Raw genomic sequence first — 27,835 nt, 5'->3', positions numbered from 1 at the left:
ATAGGCAGCCATCAGCGGAGCACCAGATATATAGTGGCTACAAGCAGCACTGCAGCTAGTCCGCAGCCATAAGGCTTATGCATGGGGTGCTGACGGCTCCATACTACTGGCTAGTAGGCACTCTGTGGAACGTTACGGGGCACCTTGAAGAGGGATGCATTACGGAGATACTCCGCCCTGGAATAATGCTTTCAGGGGTCTTTCACACACTACAAATGTTACCTGCGGAGAATCCAAATGTGCTAAATGTCAACATCCGCGGCACAATAAGCCGAATGTGGACTTAAAGTCTGCAGTCAAGAAGTTCACTGCACGATTGGGGATGTAAAACTTGGCCTTATGCTGCCCCCTGCTGGGGTATCTGCACGTCTGATCTGACGGCCTTTTTGGTTTTTAATCTTCTCCATCGCACTATTTGTAAAGACGTTGGATAAATGAAACCCTGAAGCGACGCAGACAGAAATGTTTATTGATCATTTGCCGATGTTGGCTCAGCTTATTCACGTCATATTTCATTCTGTCTTGCTGGAATTCTACAGAATTAGGACCCCCGTACAAAAGGGCCTATACAATTACTCTTAACACAGTGAATGCGAGGACGCGTCCCAGATTATGGTGGTTTTGTAGGACCACCTTTCTGGTGAAGCTCTGGCATCTTCCACACTCGGCACAACAATATGGCTTCTCTCCTAGGCAAGCTGATGCATTGTGAGGGCGGAAGGACTTGTCCCAGCGAGCAGTGCTACGGTTTTGCCCCTTTATGGACTATATGATGTCTTTTGAGCCCCCACTGTGTAGCATAGACCTTACCACACTCTGGGCAGGGATACGGCCTCTTCCTTCTGTGACCTCCATGATGTTGTGTGAGCTGGCTCTTTGTAGGAAATGTCTTGGTGCACTGCGAGCAGTAATAAGGTCCACCTCCTGCGTGAACTTTGTGATGGTTTTTGAGGTTGCTCTCATTAAGGAAAGCCATGTTACACACTGGGCATGAATAAGGCTTCGCCGTTGGGTGGGTTTGTTGATGGTCCTGAAGCTCTTTCCTGTTGACTACTGACTTCCTGCATCGTTTTGTGTGCACATAAAGCTCATATTTGGTCCTAAAAGAAGTCCCACATTTTTCGCAGCATACCACTTTTTCCCCAGTGTGGATTCTCTGATGCTCAACAAAATATTTGTGTCCCTTAAAAGTCTTGTGACACTCAGAGCATTGCATCGTCTCCTCGCCTGTGTGGCCTCTCCTATGTGCATTAAGTTCTGAAATACAAATGAATGTTCTGCCACACTCCGGGCAGCTATACGCCCTCTCACCTGTGTGGACCTTAAAGTGTCTGGAAAGGTGATATTTATGAACAAAGGACTTTCCACATTCTGTGCATGGGTATGGCCTCTCTCCAGTGTGAATCTTCTGGTGACCGAGCAGATGAGCTTTATCCAGGAATTTCTTTCCACATTCACTGCAAGAGAACGGATTGTCTCCACTATGAAGCTTTTCATGCTTAAGAAGATAAGCTTTAATGGCAAAACATTTGCTACACGCAGAACATTTATAGGGTTTGTCCTGAATGTGAATGTTCTGGTGTTTCAGAAGATTCCATTCGTGACCGAAACCTTTGCCACATTCAGAACAAGTGAACGGTTTCTCTCTTGTGTGGACTTTCTGATGTCGAGAAAGATCTCCCTTACAAATGAAGGACTTGGGGCATTCAGAGCAACTGTAGGGTTTTGCCCCGTTACGGTGTGTGATCTGGTGTCTTAGGAGTCTGGACATAAACTTGAAAGATTTCCCACACTTCTTGCATGAGAACAGGTTCTTCCTCAGCTTGTTCTTCTGAGGTTTTTTGCTTGTAGCATTGTTGGGAGAAACTAGGAGAGAAAAAAGAATTTCATTTTAGATACACCAACCACAGCCTGAAGAATAATGACTTGGGCCATCGTCGAGTAACAGGAGCCACTTGTGCCATCTAGAATGTGTTGGAAGTATGGTACTTGAGACACTGAGTGGAGAAGGCTAGCCGAGGTGAAATGCACCAATTCTATGCTTGACAAATTGGCCTAGTTTTGGTAAAAACAGAAAGATAAACTTTTCCAAAATACTAAAGCTCCACAGAAAAGATTGTATTCAAATGTTTCACAAGACATAACGCCATAAACGAGCTTTTGAAATAACAACAAATGTCTCATAAGAACCTTCCCAAAAATGGTGGAGACAAACCCGAGTCATGCTGGGGGCCTTTATGGCAGCAAGAAGACCAGACTGTGTAGGTACTTCCAGAGCAATCACTGAAAGCATAGGGAGCACTACTGACGGCCACAAGACAAATCAAGCTTGGTCGGTAACACAAGATCTGATGGCAGCATGTGGCCAAACCACGCTCAACCGCGGCAGACAATTTTGCCAGTAAATTACGCAGGGTAGTTGTGGTGTGACTGGCCAGACCGTGTGTGCCCAGCCTTTACCCTCATAAGATCATCAGCACTCCCTACTCTTCCTAATAAGGGACCTCTCACAAGGGACAGAATATGTCTGCAACACGCAACAGAGTTTACTGCAATGGAAAAATCACAAGAAAATCCACCTGTCCAAATGCAGACCTGCCAGCAGAATTGGGCAATTTTCAATTCGGCATCCAAATCCAGAGGTGACACTTGCAGATTTTGGTGTAGAACTTTCCGCAGGACTGCAAATCCTGCTGCGTCCAACGAAACAATAGCACTCTGTGTGAAAGGTTCCTAATCATTCCAGATACATTTGCTCTGCGGTGGTTGCCTGCAGTTGACAAACACTTATCTCTTAGTGGCGTTGTGCCTGGTTAACCCGTCTGATCTGTATTATCACGTCTCTGGCTGCACTATGAGGCTCCGTGGGATAAATCTATTAACGCCAGCGATTCAAACTCCGGTCTTAATATAATCCCCGTCGGCGCATGATGCACCAAGTAAATGAAGGGGAGGGGATGGAGGGAGAGTTTCAAGCTCTCGGCACGCTCGTTGCAATGAATGGAGCGGTGATGTGCTTGTGGGACCACCGCTTTTTTCTTGGAGACTGATCAGGCTGTTTTTGTGATCAGCTTGGGATCGGCTGGACCTCCAGCAATCTATTAGTTTTCACCCAAGTAGTGGATGGGTGAAAACTTTAAAACTGTCTCCGAAATACCCCTTTAACCCCTTAATGACGCAGACCTTTTTTTTCCCCATTTTTGTTTTTTCCTCCCCCCTTTAAAAAAATCGTAACTCCTTTATTTCTCCATCGCTGTATGAGGGCTTGTTGTTGTTATTTGCGGGACGAGTTGTATTTTTCACTGGTGCTATTTATTGTACTGAAAAACTTTTAAAAAATTCTAAGTGGAATAAAATGAAAAAAAGTTATTTTCTGCCGCCATCTTCTGCGCACAATAACTTTTTCATTTGTCCGTCGACATAGTTGTGGGACGGCTCATTCTTTGCGAAACGTCTGGTAGTTTCCATTAGTACCAATTTGGAATACATAGGACTTTTGATCGCTTTTTATTGTGTTTTTTCTAGGAGACAGGGTGACTGAAAAAGTGCATTTGTGGCATTCTTTTTTTTGTTTTTTTCGGACGAGGTTCATTGTGCGGAGTAAATAATGCGCTACTACGGATACAGCGATAACAAATATGTATTTCTTTAATTAGATTTTTTTATCATAGATATGGAAAACGGGTGTGGGGGTGATTTAAACTTTTATTACTTTTTTTTACAATTATTAAAACTTCATTGATCTCACTTTCACTTTTATTGTAAGCCCCCCAGGGGGACTACAACATGCGGTGCTTTGATCGCTCCTGCAGTATGATGTAATGCATTATGTCATACTGTGATTTGACAGGCAGCCTATCAAGCCACCCCATGGGGATGGATTAATAGGTAGTCTGCTAAGGCAGCTCTGAGGCCTTTCAGAAGGCCCCCGGCTACCATGACACCTGCACCGCTCCCACAATCTCACCGCAGGGGGTGGTCGTACGAAACCCCTTAACATCGTTCGGGGGATTTAATTGGGTTAATAGCCGCGCGGCCGATTGCAGCTATTGTCCACGGGTGTCAGCTGTATGAAGAGAGGTTGCCACGCTACTTTGCCAACATCATACAAACATGTATGACCACATGTCATTAAAGGATAAATAACATGGAAAATACATAAATGTGTATAAAATTAAACAAAAAAAACTTGCTTTTCTCTGGTGACAATAAGAGCCGGTGGTCCTCCATCATGACGTCCTTGTAGAGACCCTTGTGTCCTTCCAGGTACTCCCACTCCTCCATGGAGAAGAAGACGGCCACATCCTGACACCTTATAGGAACCTGACAACACAACATACAGTCATCAGCCCTTGTGTTACTGTATAACATCCCCCACCCTCCCCGGCGGTCTCACCTCTCCCTTGTGTTACTATATAACGTCCCCCATCCTCCCTGGCGGTCTCACCTCTCCCTTGTGTTACTGTATAACGTCCCCCATCCTCCCCGGTGGTCTCACCTCTCCCTTGTGTTACTGTATAACGTCCCCCATCCTCCCCCGCGGTCTCACCTCTCCCTTGTGTTACTGTATAACGTCCCCCATCCTCCCTGGCGGTCTCACCTCTCCCTTGTGTTACTGTATAACGTCCCCCATCCTCCCCGGCGGTCTCACCTCTCCCTTGTGTTACTGTATAACGTCCCCCATCCTCCCCCGCGGTCTCACCTCTCCCTTGTGTTACTGTATAACGTCCCCCATCCTCCCCGGTGGTCTCACCTCTCCCTTGTGTTACTGTATAACGTCCCCCATCCTCCCCGGTGGTCTCACCTCTCCCTTGTGTTACTATATAACGTCCCCCATCCTCCCCCGCGGTCTCACCTCTCCCTTGTGTTACTGTATAACGTCCCCCATCCTCTCCGGCGGTCTCACCTCTCCCTTGTGTTACTGTATAATGTCCCCCATCCTCCCCGGCGGTCTCACCTCTCCCTTGTGTTACTATATAACGTCCCCCATCCTCCCCGGCGGTCTCACCTCTCCCTTGTGTTACTGTATAACGTCCCCCATCCTCCCCGGTGGTCTCACCTCTCCCTTGTATAACTGTATAACGTCCCCCATCCTCCCCGGCGGTCTCACCTCTCCCTTATGTTACTATATAACGTCCCCCATCCTCCCCGGTGGTCTCACCTCTCCCTTGTGTTACTGTATAACGTCCCCCATCCTCCCCGGTGGTCTCACCTCTCCCTTGTGTTACTGTATAACGTCCCCCATCCTTCACGGTGGTCTCACCTCTCCCTTGTGTTACTGTATAACGTCCCCCATCCTCCCCGGCGGTCTCACCTCTCCCTTGTGTTACTGTATAACGTCCCCCATCCTCCCTGGTGGTCTCCCCTCTCCCTTGTGTTACTATATAACGTCCCCCATCCTCCCCGGTGGTCTCACCTCTCCCTTGTGTTACTGTATAACGTCCCCCATCCCCCCCGGCGGTCTCACCTCTCCCTTGTGTTACTGTATAACGTCCCCCATCCTCCCCGGCGGTCTTACCTCTCCCTTGTGTTACTGTATAACGTCCCCCATCCCCCCCGGCGGTCTCACCTCTCCCTTGTATTACTATATAACGTCCCCCATCCTCCCCGGCGGTCTTACCTCTCCCTTGTGTTACTGTATAACGTCCCCCATCCTCCCCGGCGGTCTCACCTCTCCCTTGTGTTACTGTATAACGTCCCCCATCCCCCCGGCGGTCTCACCTCTCCCTTGTATTACTATATAACGTCCCCCATCCTCCCCGGCGGTCTTACCTCTCCCTTGTGTTACTGTATAACGTCCCCCATCCTCCCCGGTGGTCTCACCTCTCCCTTGTGTTACTATATAACGTCCCCCATCCTCCCCGGCGGTCTCACCTCTCCCTTGTGTTACTGTATAACGTCCCCCATCCTCCCCGGCGGTCTCACCTCTCCCTTGTGTTACTATATAACGTCCCCCATCCTCCCCGGCGGTCTCACCTCTCCCTTGTGTTACTGTATAACGTCCCCCACCCTCCCCGGCGGTCTCACCTCTCCCTTCTGTTACTGTATAACGTCCCCCTCCCCGGCGGTCTCACCTCTCCCTTGTGTTACTGTATAACGTCCCCCATCCCCCCGGCGGTCTCACCTCTCCCTTGTGTTACTATATAACGTCCCCCATCCTCCCCGGCGGTCTCACCTCTCCCTTGTGTTACTGTATAACGTCCCCCATCCTCCCCGGCGGTCTCACCTCTCCCTTGTGTTACTGTATAACGTCCCCCATCCTCCCCGGCGGTCTCACCTCTCCCTTGTGTTACTATATAACATCCCCCATCCTCCCCGGTGGTCTCACCTCTCCCTTGTGTTACTATATAACGTCCCCCTCACCGGCGGTCTCACCTCTCCCTTGTGTTACTGTATAACGTCCCCCTCCCCGGTGGTCTCACCTCTCCATTGTGTTACTATATAATGTCTCCCATCCTCCCCGGTGGTCTCACCGCTCCCTTGTGTTACTATATAATGTCCCCCATCCTCCCCGGTGGTCTCACCTCTCCCTTGTGTTACTATATAACGTCCCCCATCCTCCCCCGCGGTCTCACCTCTCCCTTGTGTTACTGTATAACGTCCCCCATCCTCTCCGGCGGTCTCACCTCTCCCTTGTGTTACTGTATAACGTCCCCCATCCTCCCCGGTGGTCTCACCTCTCCCTTGTGTTACTATATAACGTCCCCCATCCTCCCCCGCGGTCTCACCTCTCCCTTGTGTTACTGTATAACGTCCCCCATCCTCTCCGGCGGTCTCACCTCTCCCTTGTGTTACTGTATAATGTCCCCCATCCTCCCCGGCGGTCTCACCTCTCCCTTGTGTTACTATATAACGTCCCCCATCCTCCCCGGCGGTCTCCCCTCTCCCTTGTGTTACTGTATAACGTCCCCCTCCTCCCCGGTGGTCTCACCTCTCCCTTGTATTACTGTATAACGTCCCCCATCCTCCCCGGCGGTCTCACCTCTCCCTTATGTTACTATATAACGTCCCCCATCCTCCCCGGTGGTCTCACCTCTCCCTTGTGTTACTGTATAACGTCCCCCATCCTCCCCGGTGGTCTCACCTCTCCCTTGTGTTACTGTATAACGTCCCCCATCCTTCACGGTGGTCTCACCTCTCCCTTGTGTTACTGTATAACGTCCCCCATCCTCCCCGGCGGTCTCACCTCTCCCTTGTGTTACTGTATAACGTCCCCCATCCTCCCTGGTGGTCTCCCCTCTCCCTTGTGTTACTATATAACGTCCCCCATCCTCCCCGGTGGTCTCACCTCTCCCTTGTGTTACTGTATAACGTCCCCCATCCTCCTTGGCGGTCTCACCTCTCCCTTGTGTTACTATATAACGTCCCCCTCCCCGGTGGTCTCACCTCTCCCTTGTGTTACTATATAACGTCCCCCATCCTCCCCGGCGGTCTTACCTCTCCCTTGTGTTACTGTATAACGTCCCCCATCCTCCCCGGCGGTCTCACCTCTCCCTTGTATTACTATATAACGTCCCCCATCCTCCCCCGCGGTCTTACCTCTGCCTTGTGTTACTGTATAACGTCCCCCATCCTCCCCGGTGGTCTCACCTCTCCCTTGTGTTACTATATAACGTCCCCCATCCTCCCCCGCGGTCTCACCTCTCCCTTGTGTTACTGTATAACGTCCCCCATCCTCTCCGGCGGTCTCACCTCTCCCTTGTGTTACTGTATAATGTCCCCCATCCTCCCCGGCGGTCTCACCTCTCCCTTGTGTTACTATATAACGTCCCCCATCCTCCCCGGCGGTCTCACCTCTCCCTTGTGTTACTGTATAACGTCCCCCTCCTCCCCGGTGGTCTCACCTCTCCCTTGTATTACTGTATAACGTCCCCCATCCTCCCCGGCGGTCTCACCTCTCCCTTATGTTACTATATAACGTCCCCCATCCTCCCCGGTGGTCTCACCTCTCCCTTGTGTTACTGTATAACGTCCCCCATCCTCCCCGGTGGTCTCACCTCTCCCTTGTGTTACTGTATAACGTCCCCCATCCTTCACGGTGGTCTCACCTCTCCCTTGTGTTACTGTATAACGTCCCCCATCCTTCACGGTGGTCTCACCTCTCCCTTGTGTTACTGTATAACGTCCCCCATCCTCCCCGGTGGTCTCACCTCTCCCTTGTGTTACTGTATAACGTCCCCCATCCTCCTTGGCGGTCTCACCTCTCCCTTGTGTTACTATATAACATCCCCCTCCCCGGTGGTCTCACCTCTCCCTTGTGTTACTATATAACGTCCCCCATCCTCCCCGGCGGTCTCACCTCTCCCTTATGTTACTATATAACGTCCCCCATCCTCCCCGGTGGTCTCACCTCTCCCTTGTGTTACTGTATAACGTCCCCCATCCTCCCCGGTGGTCTCACCTCTCCCTTGTGTTACTGTATAACGTCCCCCATCCTCCCCGGTGGTCTCACCTCTCCCTTGTGTTACTGTATAACGTCCCCCATCCTCCTTGGCGGTCTCACCTCTCCCTTGTGTTACTATATAACGTCCCCCTCCCCGGTGGTCTCACCTCTCCCTTGTGTTACTATATAACGTCCCGCATCCTCCCCGGCGGTCTTACCTCTCCCTTGTGTTACTGTATAACGTCCCCCATCCTCCCCGGCGGTCTCACCTCTCCCTTGTGTTACTGTATAACGTCCCCCATCCCCCCGGCGGTCTCACCTCTCCCTTGTATTACTATACAACGTCCCCCATCCTCCCCCGCGGTCTTACCTCTCCCTTGTGTTACTGTATAACGTCCCCCATCCTCCCCGGTGGTCTCACCTCTCCCTTGTGTTACTGTATAACGTCCCCCATCCTCCCCGGCGGTCTCACCTCTCCCTTGTGTTACTGTATAACGTCCCCCATCCTCCCCGGCGGTCTCACCTCTCCCTTGTGTTACTGTATAACGTCCCCCATCCTGCCCAGCGGTCTCACCTCTCCCTTGTGTTACTGTATAACGTCCCCCATCCTCCCCGGTGGTCTCACCTCTCCCTTGTGTTACTATATAACGTCCCCCATCCTCCCCGGCGGTCTCACCTCTCCCTTGTGTTACTGTATAACGTCCCCCACCCTCCCCGGCGGTCTCACCTCTCCCTTCTGTTACTGTATAACGTCCCCCTCCCCGGCGGTCTCACCTCTCCCTTGTGTTACTGTATAACGTCCCCCATCCCCCCGGCGGTCTCACCTCTCCCTTGTGTTACTATATAACGTCCCCCATCCTCCCCAGTGGTCTTACCTCTCCCTTGTGTTACTATATAACATCCCCCATCCTCCCCGGTGGTCTCACCTCTCCCTTGTGTTACTATATAACGTCCCCCTCACCGGCGGTCTCACCTCTCCCTTGTGTTACTGTATAACGTCCCCCATCCACCCCGGTGGTCTTACCTCTCCCTTGTGTTACTATATAACATCCCCCATCCTCCCCGGTGGTCTCACCTCTCCCTTGTGTTACTATATAACGTCCCCCTCACCGGCGGTCTCACCTCTCCCTTGTGTTACTATATAACGTCCCCCTCCCCGGTGGTCTCACCTCTCCATTGTGTTACTATATAATGTCCCCCATCCTCCCCGGTGGTCTCACCGCTCCCTTGTGTTACTATATAACGTCCCCCTCACCGGCGGTCTCACCTCTCCCTTGTGTTACTGTATAACGTCCCCCATCCTCCCCGGCGGTCCCACCTCTCCCTTGTGTTACTGTATAACGTCCCCCATCCTCCCCGGTGGTCTCACCTCTCCCTTGTGTTACTATATAACGTCCCCCTCCCCGGTGGTCTCACCTCTCCCGTCAGCAGCTCTATCATCTTGTGGGTGAGCTCCAGGATCTCCGGCTCATTGCTCCTCTCATATATAAGTGAGTTAAGATGAGGTTTAGACATCGACCTCAGCTTCCTCCATCCGTCTCCGGACACAGAGTGACGGCCGCCTGACTTCAGAGTTTGACTGTCATTTTTCAAAATTATATATTGCTGTGTATGTTAAGGAGAAAGAGATACATTTCTATGATGCCTTCTGAATCAGGGCCGTTTTAATACTCCAGTGGACCCAATATACCTTTGCTGTCATTTTTGAGCCCCCGCCAGTACACACAGCCAAAACGCATAACCACTTTGGCCAAGAGGAAACCAAACATGGTAAAATGAACCTGATTGGAATAGCCACACCCACCGGACCCATAAGTATCACATCAGGACCTCCAAACCCGGAAATGGAGACATTACAACTACGTCAAACTGTACGCCTCACCTCACCAGTGAGCCGAGCAAAGAAGTCCAAGAGGAGGGTTAAAATAGGCTTAGTCAGGTGACTCTTGTTCTGGTCCTTCTTGAAGCCACTTGCATCTTGGACATTGTCTACCATCATGGCGTCCTTGTAGAGACCCTTGTGTCCTCCTAAGTACTCCCACTCCTCCATGGAGAAATAAATACCGACGTCTTGACATCTTATGGAAACCTGACAACACAATGATAAAATCATTATACCTTAGGGTTATTGTCCCCTATCCGCCTCACGGCAGCGCTCACCTCTCCCCTGCCCCCCCCAGCAGCGCTCACCTCTCCTCCCCCCGGCAGCACTAACCTTTCTCCTCCCCGGCAGCGCTCACCTCTCCCCTCCCCCGGCAGCGCTCACCTCTCCCCTCCCCGGCAGCGCTCACCTCTCCCCTCCCCCGGAAGCGCTCACCTCTCCCCTCCCCCGGCAGCGCTCGCCTCTCCCCTCCCCCGGCAGCGCTCGCCTCTCCCCTCCCCCGGCAGCGCTCGCCTCTCCCCTCCCCCGGCAGCGCTCGCCTCTCCCCTCCCCCGGCAGCGCTCGCCTCTCCCCTCCCCCGGCAGCGCTCGCCTCTCCCCTCCCCCGGCAGCGCTCGCCTCTCCCCTCCCTCGGCAGCGCTCGCCTCTCCCTTCCCTCGGCAGCGCTCGCCTCTCCCTTCCCTCGGCAGCGCTCGCCTCTCCCTTCCCTCGGCAGCGCTCGCCTCTCCCTTCCCTCGGCAGCGCTCGCCTCTCCCTTCCCTCGGCAGCGCTCGCCTCTCCCTTCCCTCGGCAGCGCTCGCCTCTCCCTTCCCTCGGCAGCGCTCGCCTCTCCCTTCCCTCGGCAGCGCTCGCCTCTCCCTTCCCTCGGCAGCGCTCGCCTCTTCCCTCCCCCGGCAGCGCTCGCCTCTCCCCTCCCCCGGCAGCGCTCGCCTCTCCCCTCCCCCGGCAGCGCTCGCCTCTCCCCTCCCCCGGCAGCGCTCGCCTCTCCCCTCCCTCGGCAGCGCTCGCCTCTCCCCTCCCTCGGCAGCGCTCGCCTCTCCCCTCCCTCGGCAGCGCTCGCCTTTCCCCTCCCTCGGCAGCGCTCACCTCTCCCTTCCCTCGGCAGCGCTCACCTCTCCCCTCCCTCGGCAGCGCTCACCTCTCCCCCCCCTCGACAACGCTCACCTCTCCCCCCCCCCTCGACAGCGCTCACCTCTCCCCCCCCTCGACAGCGCTCACCTCTCCCCCCCCCTCGACAGCGCTCACCTCTCCCCCCCCTCGACAGCGCTCACCTCTCCCCCCCCTCGACAGCGCTCACCTCTCCCCCCCCTCGACAGCGCTCACCTCTCCCCCCCCTCGACAGCGCTCACCTCTCCCCCCCCTCGACAGCGCTCACCTCTCCCCCCCCTCGACAGCGCTCACCTCTCCCCTCCCTCGGCAGCGCTCACCTCTCCCCTCCCTCGGCAGCGCTCACCTCTCCCCTCCATCGGCAGCGCTCACCTCTCCCCTCCATCGGCAGCGCTCACCTCTCCCCTCCCTCGGCAGCGCTCACCTCTCCCCTCCCTCGGCAGCGCTCACCTCTCCCTTCCCTCGGCAGCGCTCACCTCTCCCCTCCCTCGGCAGCGCTCACCTCTCCCCTCCCTCGGCAGCGCTCACCTCTCCCCTCCCTCGGCAGCGCTCACCTCTCCCCTCCCTCGGCAGCGCTCACCTCTCCCCTCCCTCGGCAGCGCTCACCTCTCCCGTCAGCAGCTCAACGATCTGGTTGGCGAGTTCTAGGCTCTTGTGCCGTGTTCTTCTCTCATGTATCAGTGACTGAAGTGGAGACTCCTCCATTATGGGCTTCTGGGTCCGGCTGCATCTTTTTAACCCAGGGGGACGATTGCTGGAGGTTAAATGCTCTAAAGTCTTCTTCACTACTGTATACTGCTGTGTGTGCAGAAATATACTGCAGCTCATTAACTTCAAGAAAAAATTACAAAAACCAAACTCTTTTGCCGTCTCCACTTTGTTTTAAGGCGGGGTTCACACAGGGCGGATTCTTTGCAGATTTGCTGCGGGTTTTGTGTGCAGAAATTCCGCAGAATTTCTGCTTATGTGGCAAAATGGCTGACAAGCATAGTTTGTTATTGCGTTTATTGCTGCGTATTATGTGCGGTTTTTCTGTGAGCGTTTACATCCGCAGCGCTATTTAAGTATTTCCAGCGTTTCAGCCTGTGTTTTTGATGCGTACATGGAGGCCTATGGACAAAAAACAGCTGCAGAAACATCCAAAAAGTTGACATGCTGCGTCTTCAAAAACCGCACCGTAACAACATTTGTGGCAATTCCGCCCCGTGTGAACCCAGCTTAACCATTTGGTATCGTTGCATCCGTAACGACTCGCCCGCTAGACACACTTTAATCAACTCAATGTGAACTTGGGAATAACCATTGTGACCAATTATATTGGCCAATACACCTCGACGAGCGGCTCTGTCAGAGATCCGCCGCTCACTAAGGCCCGATGTCCACGGGGGATTTGATTTGCGGAACTCGCGCGAGAGATCCGCACATGAAGCTGCCCATAGGGATGCATTAGCATCTGCAAAACAATTTAAAGCATGCGGATGTAGGAAGCTCAAGAGGTGGAAGGGGGTAAGCCCATCATAGTGCAGAGAGCGCCGCAGCCGTGTAAGGAGGGGTTACACTTAGGGCTCGTGCACGCCGGCCGGCGCAGTTCCGGTCACAGCATTTTCACGGACTGAAGCATTCCGACCTTCTTGCAGTTATTTTTTTTTTTTTGTGCGCAGAAAAAAACCACCAGAAATTCACAAAGATCTCTCCTGGTCTGTTTGTGATCCCGCGGTGAATATACATAGATCTTCCATTGACATTAATGGTCAGTCATGGTCCTCGGTGCTGCGATAGCTTTCACACACGTAACACGCAGAATACCCCAATGCCCATCAATGGGGGTTAAGCCGGCAGTATTACACCTGCAAACACATACGGAAGGCAAATACACGGTGCGGACGAGACCCTCTGAAGGCATACTGCTGATGCTTGGCATCCCCACGGCTTCACCAAGAGCCCTCGGCTAGTGGATGGCGCTTGGCTTACGGCAGCGGAGGTACAACCAGCGCCGACGTCTTTACAACACAGAAAATGAGTCACTTTCTTAATATGGATAAAACTGACATAGAAAGGAGACGGGAACGTCAAGAGCTTATAACAATGGGGTTTCTTAGCGTGACTTTGGATGAGGATCACCATATCAGCGAAGTCTCCTGTGCTCACCGAGGGGCATTTAACTGCAGACGTGACATCGACCCCGAGGCGCCTGACATCCGACTGATACGCCTATTGAATCTCTTTCCGGGGCGTTCTTGTGTCGCGGGCGCAGCAGAGTGGTAATCTGGATATTGAACATTCCCTACTATATGACGCAGGTTTGGCTTCAGACACTCGGGGGGGGGGGGGGGGGGGGGGGGTCTTGTTCCTATGCTCTTATTTTTATGTCTTGATACAACAACCACATCAAAAAAAGCTATTGAACATGTTAGAGCAATGGCCTAATGCAGGTGATCCTCAGGGGGTATCGGCATTTGGCAGTAGGTATTCCCAATCATTTCAAAGGGACGTTTCCGAAGCTCTTATTGTTCAGCAGTTCATATATTATTTCCAGAAGAAGAAACGCTCTACGGCGGCCAATCACAAGAATAGCTTTGTGACAACATACAACCAATTGTAACAGTATTTATAACAGCATCTTAGTGTAAAACCAATGAGAAGGTTCACGGTAACCCAATCATATGCTGCATGTCTGTGCATATCAAGGCTCCCATGTGATCTGGTATTTATGGCTAGAGCCAGTAGGATGGCGGCGATGTTACTGCCAGAAGGAAGGCTCACCCGCACTTATCTCTGCACGTTCTGCATACGTCAGCATCTTAGTAGTTTGCTCTAAGTACCTTGCAAACAATCATGGCGGTCACACTGGCTACTGAACATAGCAGAAGGCCCTTCACCCAACACACAACGATCTACGCTATGTTCTGATGCTGCATGATATTATGACATACGCCAGAGTGAAGCCTCTTTATTTTTAAACTTTGTAAACTTTACTGAACAAAATAGTATTTAAAAAACAAAACTTTTTTTTATCCTGCACAGCAAAAATTATTAAGGCCTCCTGCCCACGGCCGTGTCGGAATATCACAGTGGAGTCCGTCACGGCGCCCCCCCCCCCCCCCAAAGACCCCATGCTCACCTCTCCGGATCCGCTGTGCGAGTCAGAGCCGGCACGCATGCACAGTACAGCGCATTATGCGCCGGCAGTGGGTGATGACGCGGCCGGCGGTGACACATAATCACGTGATACTTCCGCTGTGCTCACAGCAGGACTATCGTGTGACGGATGGCTTCCATTGACTACAATGGAAGCCGGCCGCGTGTTTTCCCGTGACAATTAGAGCATGCCGCGGTTTCTTTCACGCTGCAGGATTCCACAGTGTGAACATTGAGCTATAAGGTTTACCCTAATAGCTGTGGCAAAAGCCCTAAAAAGAAAAAAGAAATGCTTTTTTCGTTCATTTCACCTTTTAAAAACACAATAAAAGTGAGAAAAGCGCTTCTTCCTGCTCACTCTAAGAGAGCAACTGCGATTTCTGCTTGTGGAGGAAATGCTCTATTTTAGTATGGATTCCACAAGCATGGCGTCCATCGGAGACCAGCAGCCCATCCACAATTAACATTGCAGATTGATGCGGGTACCCGTGGCATCGCGGAGCGACAGCGTGGGAAAAATAAACATTTAGAAAAAATCTGACCACGGCTTGCTGCAGTCATCCGCAGTACAGATAAAGAAGACGAGAGAGAGGTACGAACGCCGGCTGCGGTCAGGGCCCGGTTTCCGCTGTGGGCTCCCGTATGACCCGTTTGTGCCTAAAAGCACAGGAATGATTATCGCTGGGACGAGCCGTCCGGCATCTGCGTGCTATGGCATGCTACCAGAGATATGCCAGCCCGGGAGCCCTAGATCTCACCCACAACCCCTGTCCCTGCCTAATTGCCTCCACTCCTGACTAACCCCAGGCGGGCAACTGGGCGGCGGTCCCTACTCTCACTAGGCACCGAAAATGGGACGCTGGCGTACCTGGATGGAAAGGGTAGAACACTGACAGAAAAGGCAGATGTAAATAACCAACATGAACAATACTAAGCAGACCTGAGGCAGATGGAGGAACCTGGCGGACAAGAGCAAAGTATGGGCCCCTGCACACGAGCGGAAATTCCGCAGCGGGATTTCCGCCGCTGGAAGCTGCCATAGGATTGCGCAATCCTATGCAGACGGCCGCGGGTTGTCTGCGCGGAATCATGCGCAGCAAACAAATCGCGACATGCTCTATTTCTGTGCGGGTCTCGCAGAGCCCTGCACAGAAACGTCACTCACCGGCCGCCGGCCCCGGATCCGAAGCTGCGGCCGCGGGAGAGGTGAGTGCCCGCGCTGCTCTCTGCAGATGCTCAGGTCGGGTACCGCTGCGAGAATTCTCGCAGCCGGATCCGACCCGCCCATCTGCAGGCGGCCTATAGCAGGCAAGATGACAGGAGCAGCAGACCAACAGAGGCAGACTAGCTAGCACACTGAGGGAAACCAATAACTGGCAGTGATTGTCAGTCTCTGCCCAACCTTTAAACAAAAGCGGCCGCCCAGGGGCAGAGAGAGGGAGACAGCCAACTCCCAACAGAACAGAATAAAAGGAAGCTCGTGCACGGCGGCTGCACTCACAGGTGCACGCGCCACCAGCACTACACTGCCCACGCGGGCCAGGCACTCGCGCCCCGGCAGCCGGACAACAAGCCGGGGGCACACGCCCCAACCGCTGGACCTCACACACCGCCGCCCTGGGAGGACCAGCAACCGCCGCATGGTAACACTGCGCCCAACAAGTCGCCCCGTGCAAGAGGGCCCTAGCTGCAGAGATGGTGACCTTATGTAACTGCCAGGAGGCCTCACCTCTCCGCTCAGCAGGCAGGCGATCTCCCACAGGAGGTCTATCGTCTTCTCAGTACGGGGGCTCCTTGCCATCTAGTATGCAGGGACAACTACCAGGAACCTACAAGGAAGGGACAACATCAATAATACGTCCCCAACAACAGACATGAAGCATGAGCGCTGCCGGCCCCTGCGGACCGCGGGATCTCTTGTGTATGTTAGAAGCAGTATGTATGCCTGGTAATGTGGCATCACACAAGAGAACACGAACCACGTAAAGACAACCCCACTAAAGAGCTAAACTGAGGGTCTTTTCACGCTTGCAGCTCACTTCAAATTAAAAGTTTTCCAATAAATTGTATAAAAACATTCTAAATGGTCGCATTAAAAAATACAACTCAAAACCCACAAAAACCTCCTCTAGTGGGGATGGAAGAAAACAGGCGAAAGCGGTTAAATACAAATGTATGTTTCTTAAATCCAAATGACACGCTGCGTACGGTGTGCGACTTACCTGCAGGTAGGTTACATACCTCCCCGCACGCACTCCACAGTCCCACAGTACATGCGCACATTCAGGATGCTGCTTTACCCTCATCAGTCAGGTATATAAGGCCGCTTTCGGACGGACGGGGAAAAAAAAAAATCTCACATGATTCGTGTGTTGTGAGACACGAACGTCCTTTTACATGGGGTCCTGTACAGGAGCGGTTTTTTCCCCACATCTTAGTACCCCCGGGACATATGATTGATTTCAGTGGGGCCAGAAAAACATTGCGCAGCATGCGATGAGATGTGGTGCTCCCCAAAAACAATGGGGACACGCGCCAATCCTGAAGTGACCGGAGGACTGGGGAATTCACCATGCTAAATATGCTTCCCCTTCTGAAGCTCCTTACTGCATATTAAGTGTATATATATATGAAAGCGAAAGAATGGGCCTCTACCTGAGTGTAAAGAAGACAAATACTATGACAACAACAAAAAATGGCCAAATGCAAATCAGAATGGACAACGAGGCCGTAGAATACGTGCAAGGCTTCACCTTCTGTGGTGCGAACACCGACCAGGCTGGAGAATCTATGCCAGAGATAAAACGTAGGATAGCAATGGGGCGAAGTGCGATGCTAAACATGGACACAATCTGGAAAAGTAGGGATATCAACTAAACAACTAAAGACTCACCGGAGGGCAAGATGACCCGCCTCAGACTCACCGGAGGGCAAGATGACCCGCCTCAGACTCACCGGAGGGCAAGATGACCCGCCTCAGACTCACCGGAGGGCAAGATGACCAGACAGGTATGGCTTCAGCAAACTATTCCCAACTGACCAGAATCAGGCAGCTTTACTTATAGGCCTCATACATTGGGGTGTCACAACATCATTGGACGGTTTCCCATCCCACATCTGATGTTACTTTAGGCATTGGTTGCATTCATTGGATACATTCTGACTTTCTTGACAGAGTTCCAAGTGAGGCAGTAAATGTTCTTAAAGTTCTTATCTCATCTCCACATATGTGTCCCTGCGCCCAGCAAAAACTGCACAGTCATGTGTTCCTTGCCTTCTAAAGAAAAAACTGGCGACCTTTCACCGACATTCTTATTCTGCGGCGTAGTTTAAATTCAAACCTCACTTTAATATATATTACTTAGTCCATGATTGTCCTTAAACAAATGACATCCTTTACGCTTCCTTCAGGCCCGACGGCTTCCTCTACAGTATTTAACGTTACCGTCCATGCCGCTCCGTACAGTCGGGGAGGGATGACGGCTTCCTTCAGGCCCGACGGCTTCCTCTACAGTATTTAACGTTACCGTCCATGCCGCTTCATACAGTCGAGGAGGGATGACAACTTCTTCTTCTACAGTATATATCGTTACCGGCCATGCCGCTCCGTACAGTCGGGGAGGGATGACGGCTTCCTTCAGGCCCCGACGGCTTCTTCTACAGTATTTGCCGTTACTCATCATTCCACTCCGTACAGTAGGGTAGAGATGACGGCTTCCTTCAGGCCCCGATGGCTTCTTCTACAGTATTTACTATTACCGGCCATGCTGCTCCGTACAGTCGGGGAGGGATGACGGCTTCCTTCAGGCCCAGACGGCTTCTTCTACAGTATATACCGTTACCGGCCATGCCGCTCCGTATAGTCGGGGAGGGATGACGGCTTCCTTCAGGCCCAGACGGCTTCTTCTACAGTATATACCGTTACCGGCCATGCCGCTCCGTACAGTCGGGGAGGGATGACGGCTTCCTTCAGGCCCCGACGGCTTCTTCTACAGTATTTGCCGTTACTCATCATTCCACTCCGTACAGTAGGGTAGAGATGACGGCTTCCTTCAGGCCCCGATGGCTTCTTCTACAGTATTTACTATTACCGGCCATGCTGCTCCGTACAGTCGGGGAGGGATGACGGCTTCCTTCAGGCCCAGACGGCTTCTTCTACAGTATATACCGTTACCGGCCATGCCGCTCCGTATAGTCGGGGAGGGATGACGGCTACCTTCAGGCCCAGACGGCTTCTTCTACAGTATATACCGTTACCGGCCATGCCGCTCCGTATAGTCGGGGAGGGATGACGGCTTACTTCAGGCCCAACGGCTTCTTCTACAGTATTTACTGTTACTGGCCATACTGCTCCCTACAGTCGGGGAGGGATGACGGCTTCCTTCAGGCCCAGACGGCTTCTTCTACAGTATATACCGTTACCGGCCATGCCGCTGCTTACAGTCGGGGAGGGATGACGGCTTCCTTCAGGCCCCGATGGCTTCTTCTACAGTATTTACTATTACCGGCCATGCCGCTCTGTACAGTCGGGAAGGGATGACGGCTTCCTTCAGGCCCGACGGCTTCTTCTACAGTATTTGCCGTTACTGACCATTCCACTCTGTACAGTTGGGGAGGGATGACGGCTTCCTTCAGGCCCAGACAGCTTCTTCTACAGTATATACCGTTACCGGCCATGCCGCTCCGTACAGTCTAGGAGCGATGACGGCTTTCTTCAGGCCCCGATGGCTTCTTCTACAGTATTTGCCGTTACTCACCATTCCACTCCGTACAGTAGGGTAGAGATGACGGCTTCCTTCAGGCCCCGACGGCTTCTTCTACAGTATTTACCATTACCGGCCATACTGCTCCATACAGTCGGGGAGGGATGACGGCTTCCTTCTGGCCCAGACGGCTTCTTCTACAGTATTTACTGTTACCGGCCATACTGCTCCATATAGTCTAGGAGGGATGACGGCTTCCTTCAGGCCCCGACAGCTTCTTCTACAGTATTTACTATTACCGGCCATGCTGCTCTGTACATTCGGGGAGGGATGACAGCTTCCTTCAGGCCCGACGGCTTCTTCTACAGTATTTACTATTACCGGCCATACCGCTCCATACAGTCGGGGAGGGATGACAACTTTTTCTACTACAGTATTTACTATTACCGGCCATGCCGCTCCGTACAGTCGGGAAGGGATGACAACAACTTCTTCTACTACTGTATATACCATTACCGGCCATGCCGCTCCGTACAGTCGGGGAGGGATGACGGCTTCCTTCAGGCCCCGACGGCTTCTTCTACAGTATTTACCGTTACTGGCCATGCCGCCCCTACAGTCAGGGAGGGATAACGGCTTCCTTCAGGCCTGACGGCTTCTTCTACAGTGTTTACTATTACCGGCCATGCCGCTCCGTACAGTCAGGGAGGGATAACGGCTTCCTTCAGGCCCGACAGCTTCTTCTACAGTATTTACCATTACCGACCATGCCGCTTTCTATGGTTGGGTGGGGGTGTCGGCTTCCTTCAGGCCCCGACGGCTTCTTCTACAGTATTTATTATTGCCAACCATGCTGCTCCGTACAGTCGGGGAAGGATGACAACTTCTTCTACAGTATTTGCCGTTACTCACCATACTCCATACAGTAGGGTAGAGACGACGGTTTCCTTCAGGCCCAACGGCTTCTTCTATAGTATTTACCGAAACCAACCATGCCGCTCTTTACTGTCGGGGAGGGATGACAGCTTCCTTCAGGCCCGACAGCTTCTTCTACAGTATTTACTATTACCGGCCATACTGCTCCGTACAGTCTAGGAGGGATGACGGCTTTCTTCAGGCCCCGATGGCTTCTTCTACAGTATTTGCCGTTACTCACCATTCCACTCCGTACAGTAGGGTAGAGATGACGGCTTCCTTCAGGCCCCGACGGCTTCTTCTACAGTATTTACTATTACCGGCCATACTGCTACTTACAGTCGGGGAGGGATGACGGCTTCCTTCAGGCGCCGACGGCTTCTTCTACAGTATTTACTATTACCGGCCATACTGCTACTTACAGTCGGGGAGGGATGACGGCTTCCTTCAGGCCCAGACGGCTTCTTCTACAGTATATATCGTTACCTGCTATGCTGCTCCGTATAGTCGGGGAGGGATGACGGCTTCCTTCAGGCCCAACGGCTTCTTCTACAGTATATACCGTTACCGGCCATGCCGCTCCGTATAGTCGGGGAGGGATGACGGCTTCCTTCAGGCCGAGACGGCTTCTTCTACAGTATATACCGTTACCGGCCATGCCGTTCCGTATAGTCGGGGAGGGATGACGGCTTCCTTCAGGCCAACGGCTTCTTCTACAGTATTTACTGTTACTGGCCATACTGCTCCGTACAGTCGGGGAGGGATGACAGCTTCCTTCAGGCCCACACGGCTTCTTCTACAGTATATACCGTTACCGGCCATGCCGCTCCTTACAGTCGGGGAGGGATGACGGCTTCCTTCAGGCCTCGATGGCTTCTTCTACAGTATTTACTATTACCGGCCATGCCGCTCTGTACAGTCGGGGAGGGATGACGGCTTCCTTCAGGCCTGACAGCTTCTTCTACAGTATTTGCCGTTACTGACCATTCCACTCTGTACAGTTGGGGAGGGATGACGGCTACCTTCAGGCCCAGACGGCTTCTTCTACAGTATATACCGTTACCGGCTATGCTGCTCCGTATAGTCGGGGAGGGATGACGGCTTCCTTCAGGCCCAGACGGCTTCTTCTACAGTATATATCGTTACCGGCCATGCCGCTCCGTATAGTCGGGGAGGGATGACGGCTTCCTTCAGGCCCAACGGCTTCTTCTACAGTATATACCGTTACCGGCCATGCCGCTCCGTATAGTCGGGGAGGGATGACGGCTTCCTTCAGGCCCAACGGCTTCTTCTACAGTATATACCGTTACCGGCCATGCCGCTCCGTATAGTCGGGGAGGGATGACGGCTTCCTTCAGGCCCAGACGGCTTCTTCTACAGTATATACCGTTACCGGCCATGCCGTTCCGTATAGTCGGGGAGGGATGACGGCTTCCTTCAGGCCAACGGCTTCTTCTACAGTATTTACTGTTACTGGCCATACTGCTCCGTACAGTCGGGGAGGGATGACAGCTTCCTTCAGGCCCACACGGCTTCTTCTACAGTATATACCGTTACCGGCCATGCCGCTCCTTACAGTCGGGGAGGGATGACGGCTTCCTTCAGGCCCCGATGGCTTCTTCTACAGTATTTACTATTACCGGCCATGCCGCTCTGTACAGTCGGGGAGGGATGACGGCTTCCTTCAGGCCTGACAGCTTCTTCTACAGTATTTGCCGTTACTGACCATTCCACTCTGTACAGTTGGGGAGGGATGACGGCTACCTTCAGGCCCAGACGGCTTCTTCTACAGTATATACCGTTACCGGCTATGCTGCTCTGTATAGTCGGGGAGGGATGACGGCTTCCTTCAGGCCCAGACGGCTTCTTCTACAGTATATATCGTTACCAGCCATACTGCTCCGTGCAGTCGGGGAGGGATGGCGGCTTCCTTCAGGCCCCGACAGCTTCTTCTACAGTATTTACTATTACCGGCCATGCTGCTCTGTACAGTCGGGGAGGGATGACGGCTCCCTTCAGGCCCGACGGCTTCTTCTACAGTATTTACTATTAGCGGCCATACCGCTCCATACAGTCGGGGAGGGATGACAACTTCTTCTACTACAGTATTTACTATTACCGGCCATGCCGCTCCGTACAGTCGGGGGAGGGATGACAACTTCTTCTACTACAGTATTTACTATTACCGGCCATACCGCTCCATACAGTCGGGGGAGGGATGACAACTTCTTCTACTACAGTATTTACTATTACCGGCCATGCCGCTCCGTACAGTCGGGAAGGGATGACAACAACTTCTTCTACTACAGTATATACCATTACCGGCCATGCCGCTCCGTATAGTCGGGGAGGGATGACGGCTTCCTTCAGGCCCAACGGCTTCTTCTACAGTATTTACTGTTACCAGCCATACTGCTCCGTACAGTCGGGGAGGGATGACGGCTTCCTTCAGGCCCCGACAGCTTCTTCTACAGTATTTACTATTACCGGCCATGCTGCTCTGTACAGTCGGGGAGGGATGACGGCTCCCTTCAGGCCCGACGGCTTCTTCTACAGTATTTACTATTAGCGGCCATACCGCTCCATACAGTCGGGGAGGGATGACAACTTCTTCTACTACAGTATTTACTATTACCGGCCATGCCGCTCCGTACAGTCGGGGGAGGGATGACAACTTCTTCTACTACAGTATTTACTATTACCGGCCATACCGCTCCATACAGTCGGGGGAGGGATGACAACTTCTTCTACTACAGTATATACCATTACCGGCCATGCCGCTCCGTACAGTCGGGGAGGGATGACGGCTTCCTTCAGGCCTGACGGCTTCTTCTACAGTGTTTACTATTACCGGCCATGCCGCTCCGTACAGTCAGGGAGGGATGACGGCTTCCTTCAGGCCTGACAGCTTCTTCTACAGTATTTACCGTTACCGACCATGCCGTTTCCTATGGTTGGGTGGGAGTGTCGGCTTCCTTCAGGCCCCGACGGCTTCTTCTACAGTATTTATTATTGCCAACCATGCTGCTCCATACAGTCCGACGGCTTCCTCCCAGTCGGGGAGGGATGACGGCTTCCTTCAGGCCCCGATGGCTTCTTCTACAGTATTTACCGTTACCGGCCATACTGCTCCGTATAGTCGGGGAGGGATGACGGCTTCCTTCAGGCCCCGACGGCTTCTTTTACAGTATTTACTACTACTGTCTATGTAGCTCTGTACAGTCGGGGAGGGATGACGGCTTCTTCTACAGTATTTACTATTACCAGCCATGCCGCTCCTTACAGTCGGGGAGGGATGACGGCTTCCTTCAGGCCGACGGCTTCTTCTACAGTATTTACTATTACCGGCCATGCCGCTCCTTACAGTCGGGGAGGGATGACGGCTTCCTTGAGGCCCCGACGGCTTTTTCTTCAGTATTTACCGTTACCGGCCATGCCGCTCCGTACAGTCGGGGAGGGATGACGGCTTCCGTCAGGTCCCGACGGCTTCTTCTACAGTATTTACTATTACCGGCCATGCCGCTCCGTACAGTCGGGAAGGGATGACAACAACTTCTTCTACTACAGTATATACCATTACCGTCCATGCCGCTCCGTATAGTCGGGGAGGGATGACGGCTTCCTTCAGGCCCAACGGCTTCTTCTACAGTATTTACTGTTACCAGCCATACTGCTCCGTACAGTCGGGGAGGGATGACGGCTCCCTTCAGGCCCGACGGCTTCTTCTACAGTATTTACTATTAGCGGCCATACCGCTCCATACAGTCGGGGAGGGATGACAACTTCTTCTACTACAGTATTTACTATTACCGGCCATGCCGCTCCGTACAGTCGGGGGAGGGATGACAACTTCTTCTACTACAGTATTTACTATTACCGGCCATACCGCTCCATACAGTCGGGGGAGGGATGACAACTTCTTCTACTACAGTATTTACTATTACCGGCCATGCCGCTCCGTACAGTCGGGAAGGGATGACAACAACTTCTTCTACTACAGTATATACCATTACCGGCCATGCCGCTCCGTATAGTCGGGGAGGGATGACGGCTTCCTTCAGGCCCAACGGCTTCTTCTACAGTATTTACTGTTACCAGCCATACTGCTCCGTACAGTCGGGGAGGGATGACGGCTTCCTTCAGGCCCCGACAGCTTCTTCTACAGTATTTACTATTACCGGCCATGCTGCTCTGTACAGTCGGGGAGGGATGACGGCTCCCTTCAGGCCCGACGGCTTCTTCTACAGTATTTACTATTAGCGGCCATACCGCTCCATACAGTCGGGGAGGGATGACAACTTCTTCTACTACAGTATTTACTATTACCGGCCATGCCGCTCCGTACAGTCGGGGGAGGGATGACAACTTCTTCTACTACAGTATTTACTATTACCGGCCATACCGCTCCATACAGTCGGGGGAGGGATGACAACTTCTTCTACTACAGTATATACCATTACCGGCCATGCCGCTCCGTACAGTCGGGGAGGGATGACGGCTTCCTTCAGGCCTGACGGCTTCTTCTACAGTGTTTACTATTACCGGCCATGCCGCTCCGTACAGTCAGGGAGGGATGACGGCTTCCTTCAGGCCTGACAGCTTCTTCTACAGTATTTACCGTTACCGACCATGCCGTTTCCTATGGTTGGGTGGGAGTGTCGGCTTCCTTCAGGCCCCGACGGCTTCTTCTACAGTATTTATTATTGCCAACCATGCTGCTCCATACAGTCCGACGGCTTCCTCCCAGTCGGGGAGGGATGACGGCTTCCTTCAGGCCCCGATGGCTTCTTCTACAGTATTTACCGTTACCGGCCATACTGCTCCGTATAGTCGGGGAGGGATGACGGCTTCCTTCAGGCCCCGACGGCTTCTTTTACAGTATTTACTACTACTGTCTATGTAGCTCTGTACAGTCGGGGAGGGATGACGGCTTCTTCTACAGTATTTACTATTACCAGCCATGCCGCTCCTTACAGTCGGGGAGGGATGACGGCTTCCTTCAGGCCGACGGCTTCTTCTACAGTATTTACTATTACCGGCCATGCCGCTCCTTACAGTCGGGGAGGGATGACGGCTTCCTTGAGGCCCCGACGGCTTTTTCTGCAGTATTTACCATTACCGGCCATGCCGCTCCGTACAGTCGGGGAGGGATGACGGCTTCCGTCAGGTCCCGACGGCTTCTTCTACAGTATTTACTATTACCGGCCATGCCGCTCCGTACAGTCGGGAAGGGATGACAACAACTTCTTCTACTACAGTATATACCATTACCGTCCATGCCGCTCCGTATAGTCGGGGAGGGATGACGGCTTCCTTCAGGCCCAACGGCTTCTTCTACAGTATTTACTGTTACCAGCCATACTGCTCCGTACAGTCGGGGAGGGATGACGGCTCCCTTCAGGCCCGACGGCTTCTTCTACAGTATTTACTATTAGCGGCCATACCGCTCCATACAGTCGGGGAGGGATGACAACTTCTTCTACTACAGTATTTACTATTACCGGCCATGCCGCTCCGTACAGTCGGGGGAGGGATGACAACTTCTTCTACTACAGTATTTACTATTACCGGCCATACCGCTCCATACAGTCGGGGGAGGGATGACAACTTCTTCTACTACAGTATATACCATTACCGGCCATGCCGCTCCGTACAGTCGGGGAGGGATGACGGCTTCCTTCAGGCCTGACGGCTTCTTCTACAGTGTTTACTATTACCGGCCATGCCGCTCCGTACAGTCAGGGAGGGATGACGGCTTCCTTGAGGCCCCGACGGCTTTTTCTTCAGTATTTACCGTTACCGGCCATGCCGCTCCGTACAGTCGGGGAGGGATGACGGCTTCCTTCAGGTCCCGACGGCTTCTTCTACAGTATTTACTATTACCGGCCATACTGCTCCGTACAGTCGGGGAGGGATGACGGCTTCCTTCAGGCCCCGACGGCTTCTTCTCTGCCTCCGTCCATAGCGGTGCTTGGAGGGTTTAGCCACCACATACAGACGGACAACAATGAATGACGTATTGGAAGTCCATGGATAATGATAACCATGAAACCCGCGTGAGGCTGATCCTTGGGGTGCTTCTACACCCCGCTGAGTCCGGCACCCAGCGGGATCACGGCTCAGTGTAAACACCTGACTGAACGACGAATTGGTTCGCTTCTCATTGATTGATCGGTTTCTGCGTGCCGGATCGTCCGTGTGAACAGGCGGTATCGCTGGTTAACGACCGCCTGTTTACTGTGCATGGAGGCGGCGGGGACAATCCACAACCGCTCCACCGTCATTCACTAGCGATGCTCGATCCCGCGGTGATCCCTGGGACGAGCGTCCGGCATCTGCGCCACACAAGTCACCTGTGTAGTAGCGCCCCCTAAGGGCTCCTTCACACTAGCGGGAAAATCACACAAGAGGGAGTGAAGACGCACGATTATCACACCAATGAATTACAATGTTTTCACTCCTGCGGTGCTGCGTGAATAAAACCAACCGCCGCACCTCTTCCTGCGATATCGCCCTTCGGCCCAACGGGGCAGGCGCTCAAACGGGAATTGGTTTGTGTAAAGGGGCGTTGAAGATGTCAGATTCCCTCCGCAGGGGGCTCATCCTTCCGAGACGCAGCGCCACTTTTACACAAGCCGATTCCCGTTTAAAGGCGCGCAGGAGGCAGTGATGTCACCGCTGGTTCGCTCGCAGCTGTTGGCGCTCCTGCAGACAGGCAGATCACCGCTGAGAATCGCTCCCTCCATTCCCACGTGCGACCGATACGGCAGCGTTCAGACGTAACGACAAGCGAGTCGCCCATGATTTGTGTGCCGGCGGAAATTGAGCAAGAAATGAAAAGTGCGCGACGGCTCGCGTTTACACGTAACCATTATCGCGCACTTTTATTGGTTTGAGAGAATTGTTGACAACCGTTAAGCGTAAACGAGCCTTAATATCCCGCGGCGCTAGGAAACATTGTCCGAGCCGCGGCCGTCGGTCCTTACGCCATCTAGTTGTGCCGCACCTCGCCATCACCACCCGCCCAGACCTGCAAGGGTTAAATGTCACACTACGCCAATCCCTGCTTGAATCCTTGCTGTTTTATATAGCGGCTTTACTACCGCACCATTTACGCCCTGACCGAGGGCTCCTCCACACGCATACAATAGGTTGGCTTCACAGGGTCGTCACATTTTTTCACGCATTGCGTCCCCGCGTGACCAAACATGGGGCTCGTCCGATCATGTGTAATGGAATAAACAGGCGCATGTAACTATGCGCAAAACATGCAGGACACCTGCGGACCGCGCACAACATCAATGCAACTTTGCACATTTTTCTTTTTTTTTTTTGCATACACGAAACACGGCGGAGCGGCGAATCCGCGGGCGAAAATGCACTTTGGTTCTGTAAACGCACAGCTGAGATGCGCTGGCGCCCGGTGAGCACTCAGGACCGATCGGTCAGAAGGCTGCCAGGTATCCAGAAGATTGGCGCGCAGCGCCCAGCCGGGGGGAGTAGTAGGTGGAGGGCGGACTGTGTCTTCATACCACAACATGCACACCAGAAGTTTTGCAGTGCTACTCCTAGGAGCTGCTGCATGCAGTGCCGGGACGGCCATGCTGAGACTTGTAGTGTCAATAAGGAAGCACAACTCACCTGAACTTCTGAAGAACTGCTGCTGCGCTCCTTAGAATGGACGGTCTCCTGGGAGGTGTGACATCAC

The 27,835-nt window shown here is 53.0% G+C and overlaps 1 protein-coding gene across 11 annotated transcripts; it reads right to left on the bottom strand.

Moving 5' to 3' along the window:
• Nucleotides 1-449: 449 nt before the first annotated feature.
• On the bottom strand, nucleotides 450-27,835 carry LOC136587516 (zinc finger protein ZFP2-like). Of its 11 annotated transcripts, none has more exons than XM_066586130.1 (7): nucleotides 27,769-27,789; nucleotides 16,239-16,338; nucleotides 11,978-12,169; nucleotides 10,266-10,472; nucleotides 9,800-9,988; nucleotides 4,194-4,323; nucleotides 450-1,866 (listed from the first exon to the last, which is right to left on the bottom strand). In XM_066586130.1, exons 2-7 carry the CDS (start codon nucleotides 16,308-16,310, stop codon nucleotides 743-745), a joined length of 1,914 nt encoding a protein of 637 aa, XP_066442227.1. In that variant the 5' UTR covers nucleotides 16,311-16,338; nucleotides 27,769-27,789; the 3' UTR covers nucleotides 450-742. The 11 variants fall into 11 exon arrangements, with proteins under 11 accessions (XP_066442227.1, XP_066442229.1, XP_066442228.1 ...); XM_066586132.1 differs by having other exon boundaries at nucleotides 11,978-12,166; XM_066586131.1 differs by lacking the exon at nucleotides 27,769-27,789 and adding an exon at nucleotides 17,403-17,962 and having other exon boundaries at nucleotides 11,978-12,166.

The sequence above is a fragment of the Eleutherodactylus coqui genome, chromosome 13 (assembly GCF_035609145.1).
Source record: "Eleutherodactylus coqui strain aEleCoq1 chromosome 13, aEleCoq1.hap1, whole genome shotgun sequence".
In the NCBI taxonomy this organism is placed as follows: domain Eukaryota; kingdom Metazoa; phylum Chordata; class Amphibia; order Anura; family Eleutherodactylidae; genus Eleutherodactylus; species Eleutherodactylus coqui.
This window is presented reverse-complemented; position numbering and strand designations above follow the sequence as displayed.

What these genes read in the sequence shown, in the direction of transcription:
- LOC136587516 (XM_066586130.1), bottom strand. Translation starts at nt 16,310, where the DNA reads ATGGCAAGGAGCCCCCGTACTGAGAAGACGATAGACCTCCTGTGGGAG. An exon ending in TTGCTCGGCTCACTGGTGAG is followed by an intron (nt 9,989 to 10,265) that starts GTGAGGCGTACA and finishes TAACATACACAG; the next exon opens with CAATATATAATTTTGAAAAA. An exon ending in CTTATTGTCACCAGAGAAAA is followed by an intron (nt 1,867 to 4,193) that starts GCAAGTTTTTTT and finishes TTTCTCTCCTAG; the next exon opens with TTTCTCCCAACAATGCTACA.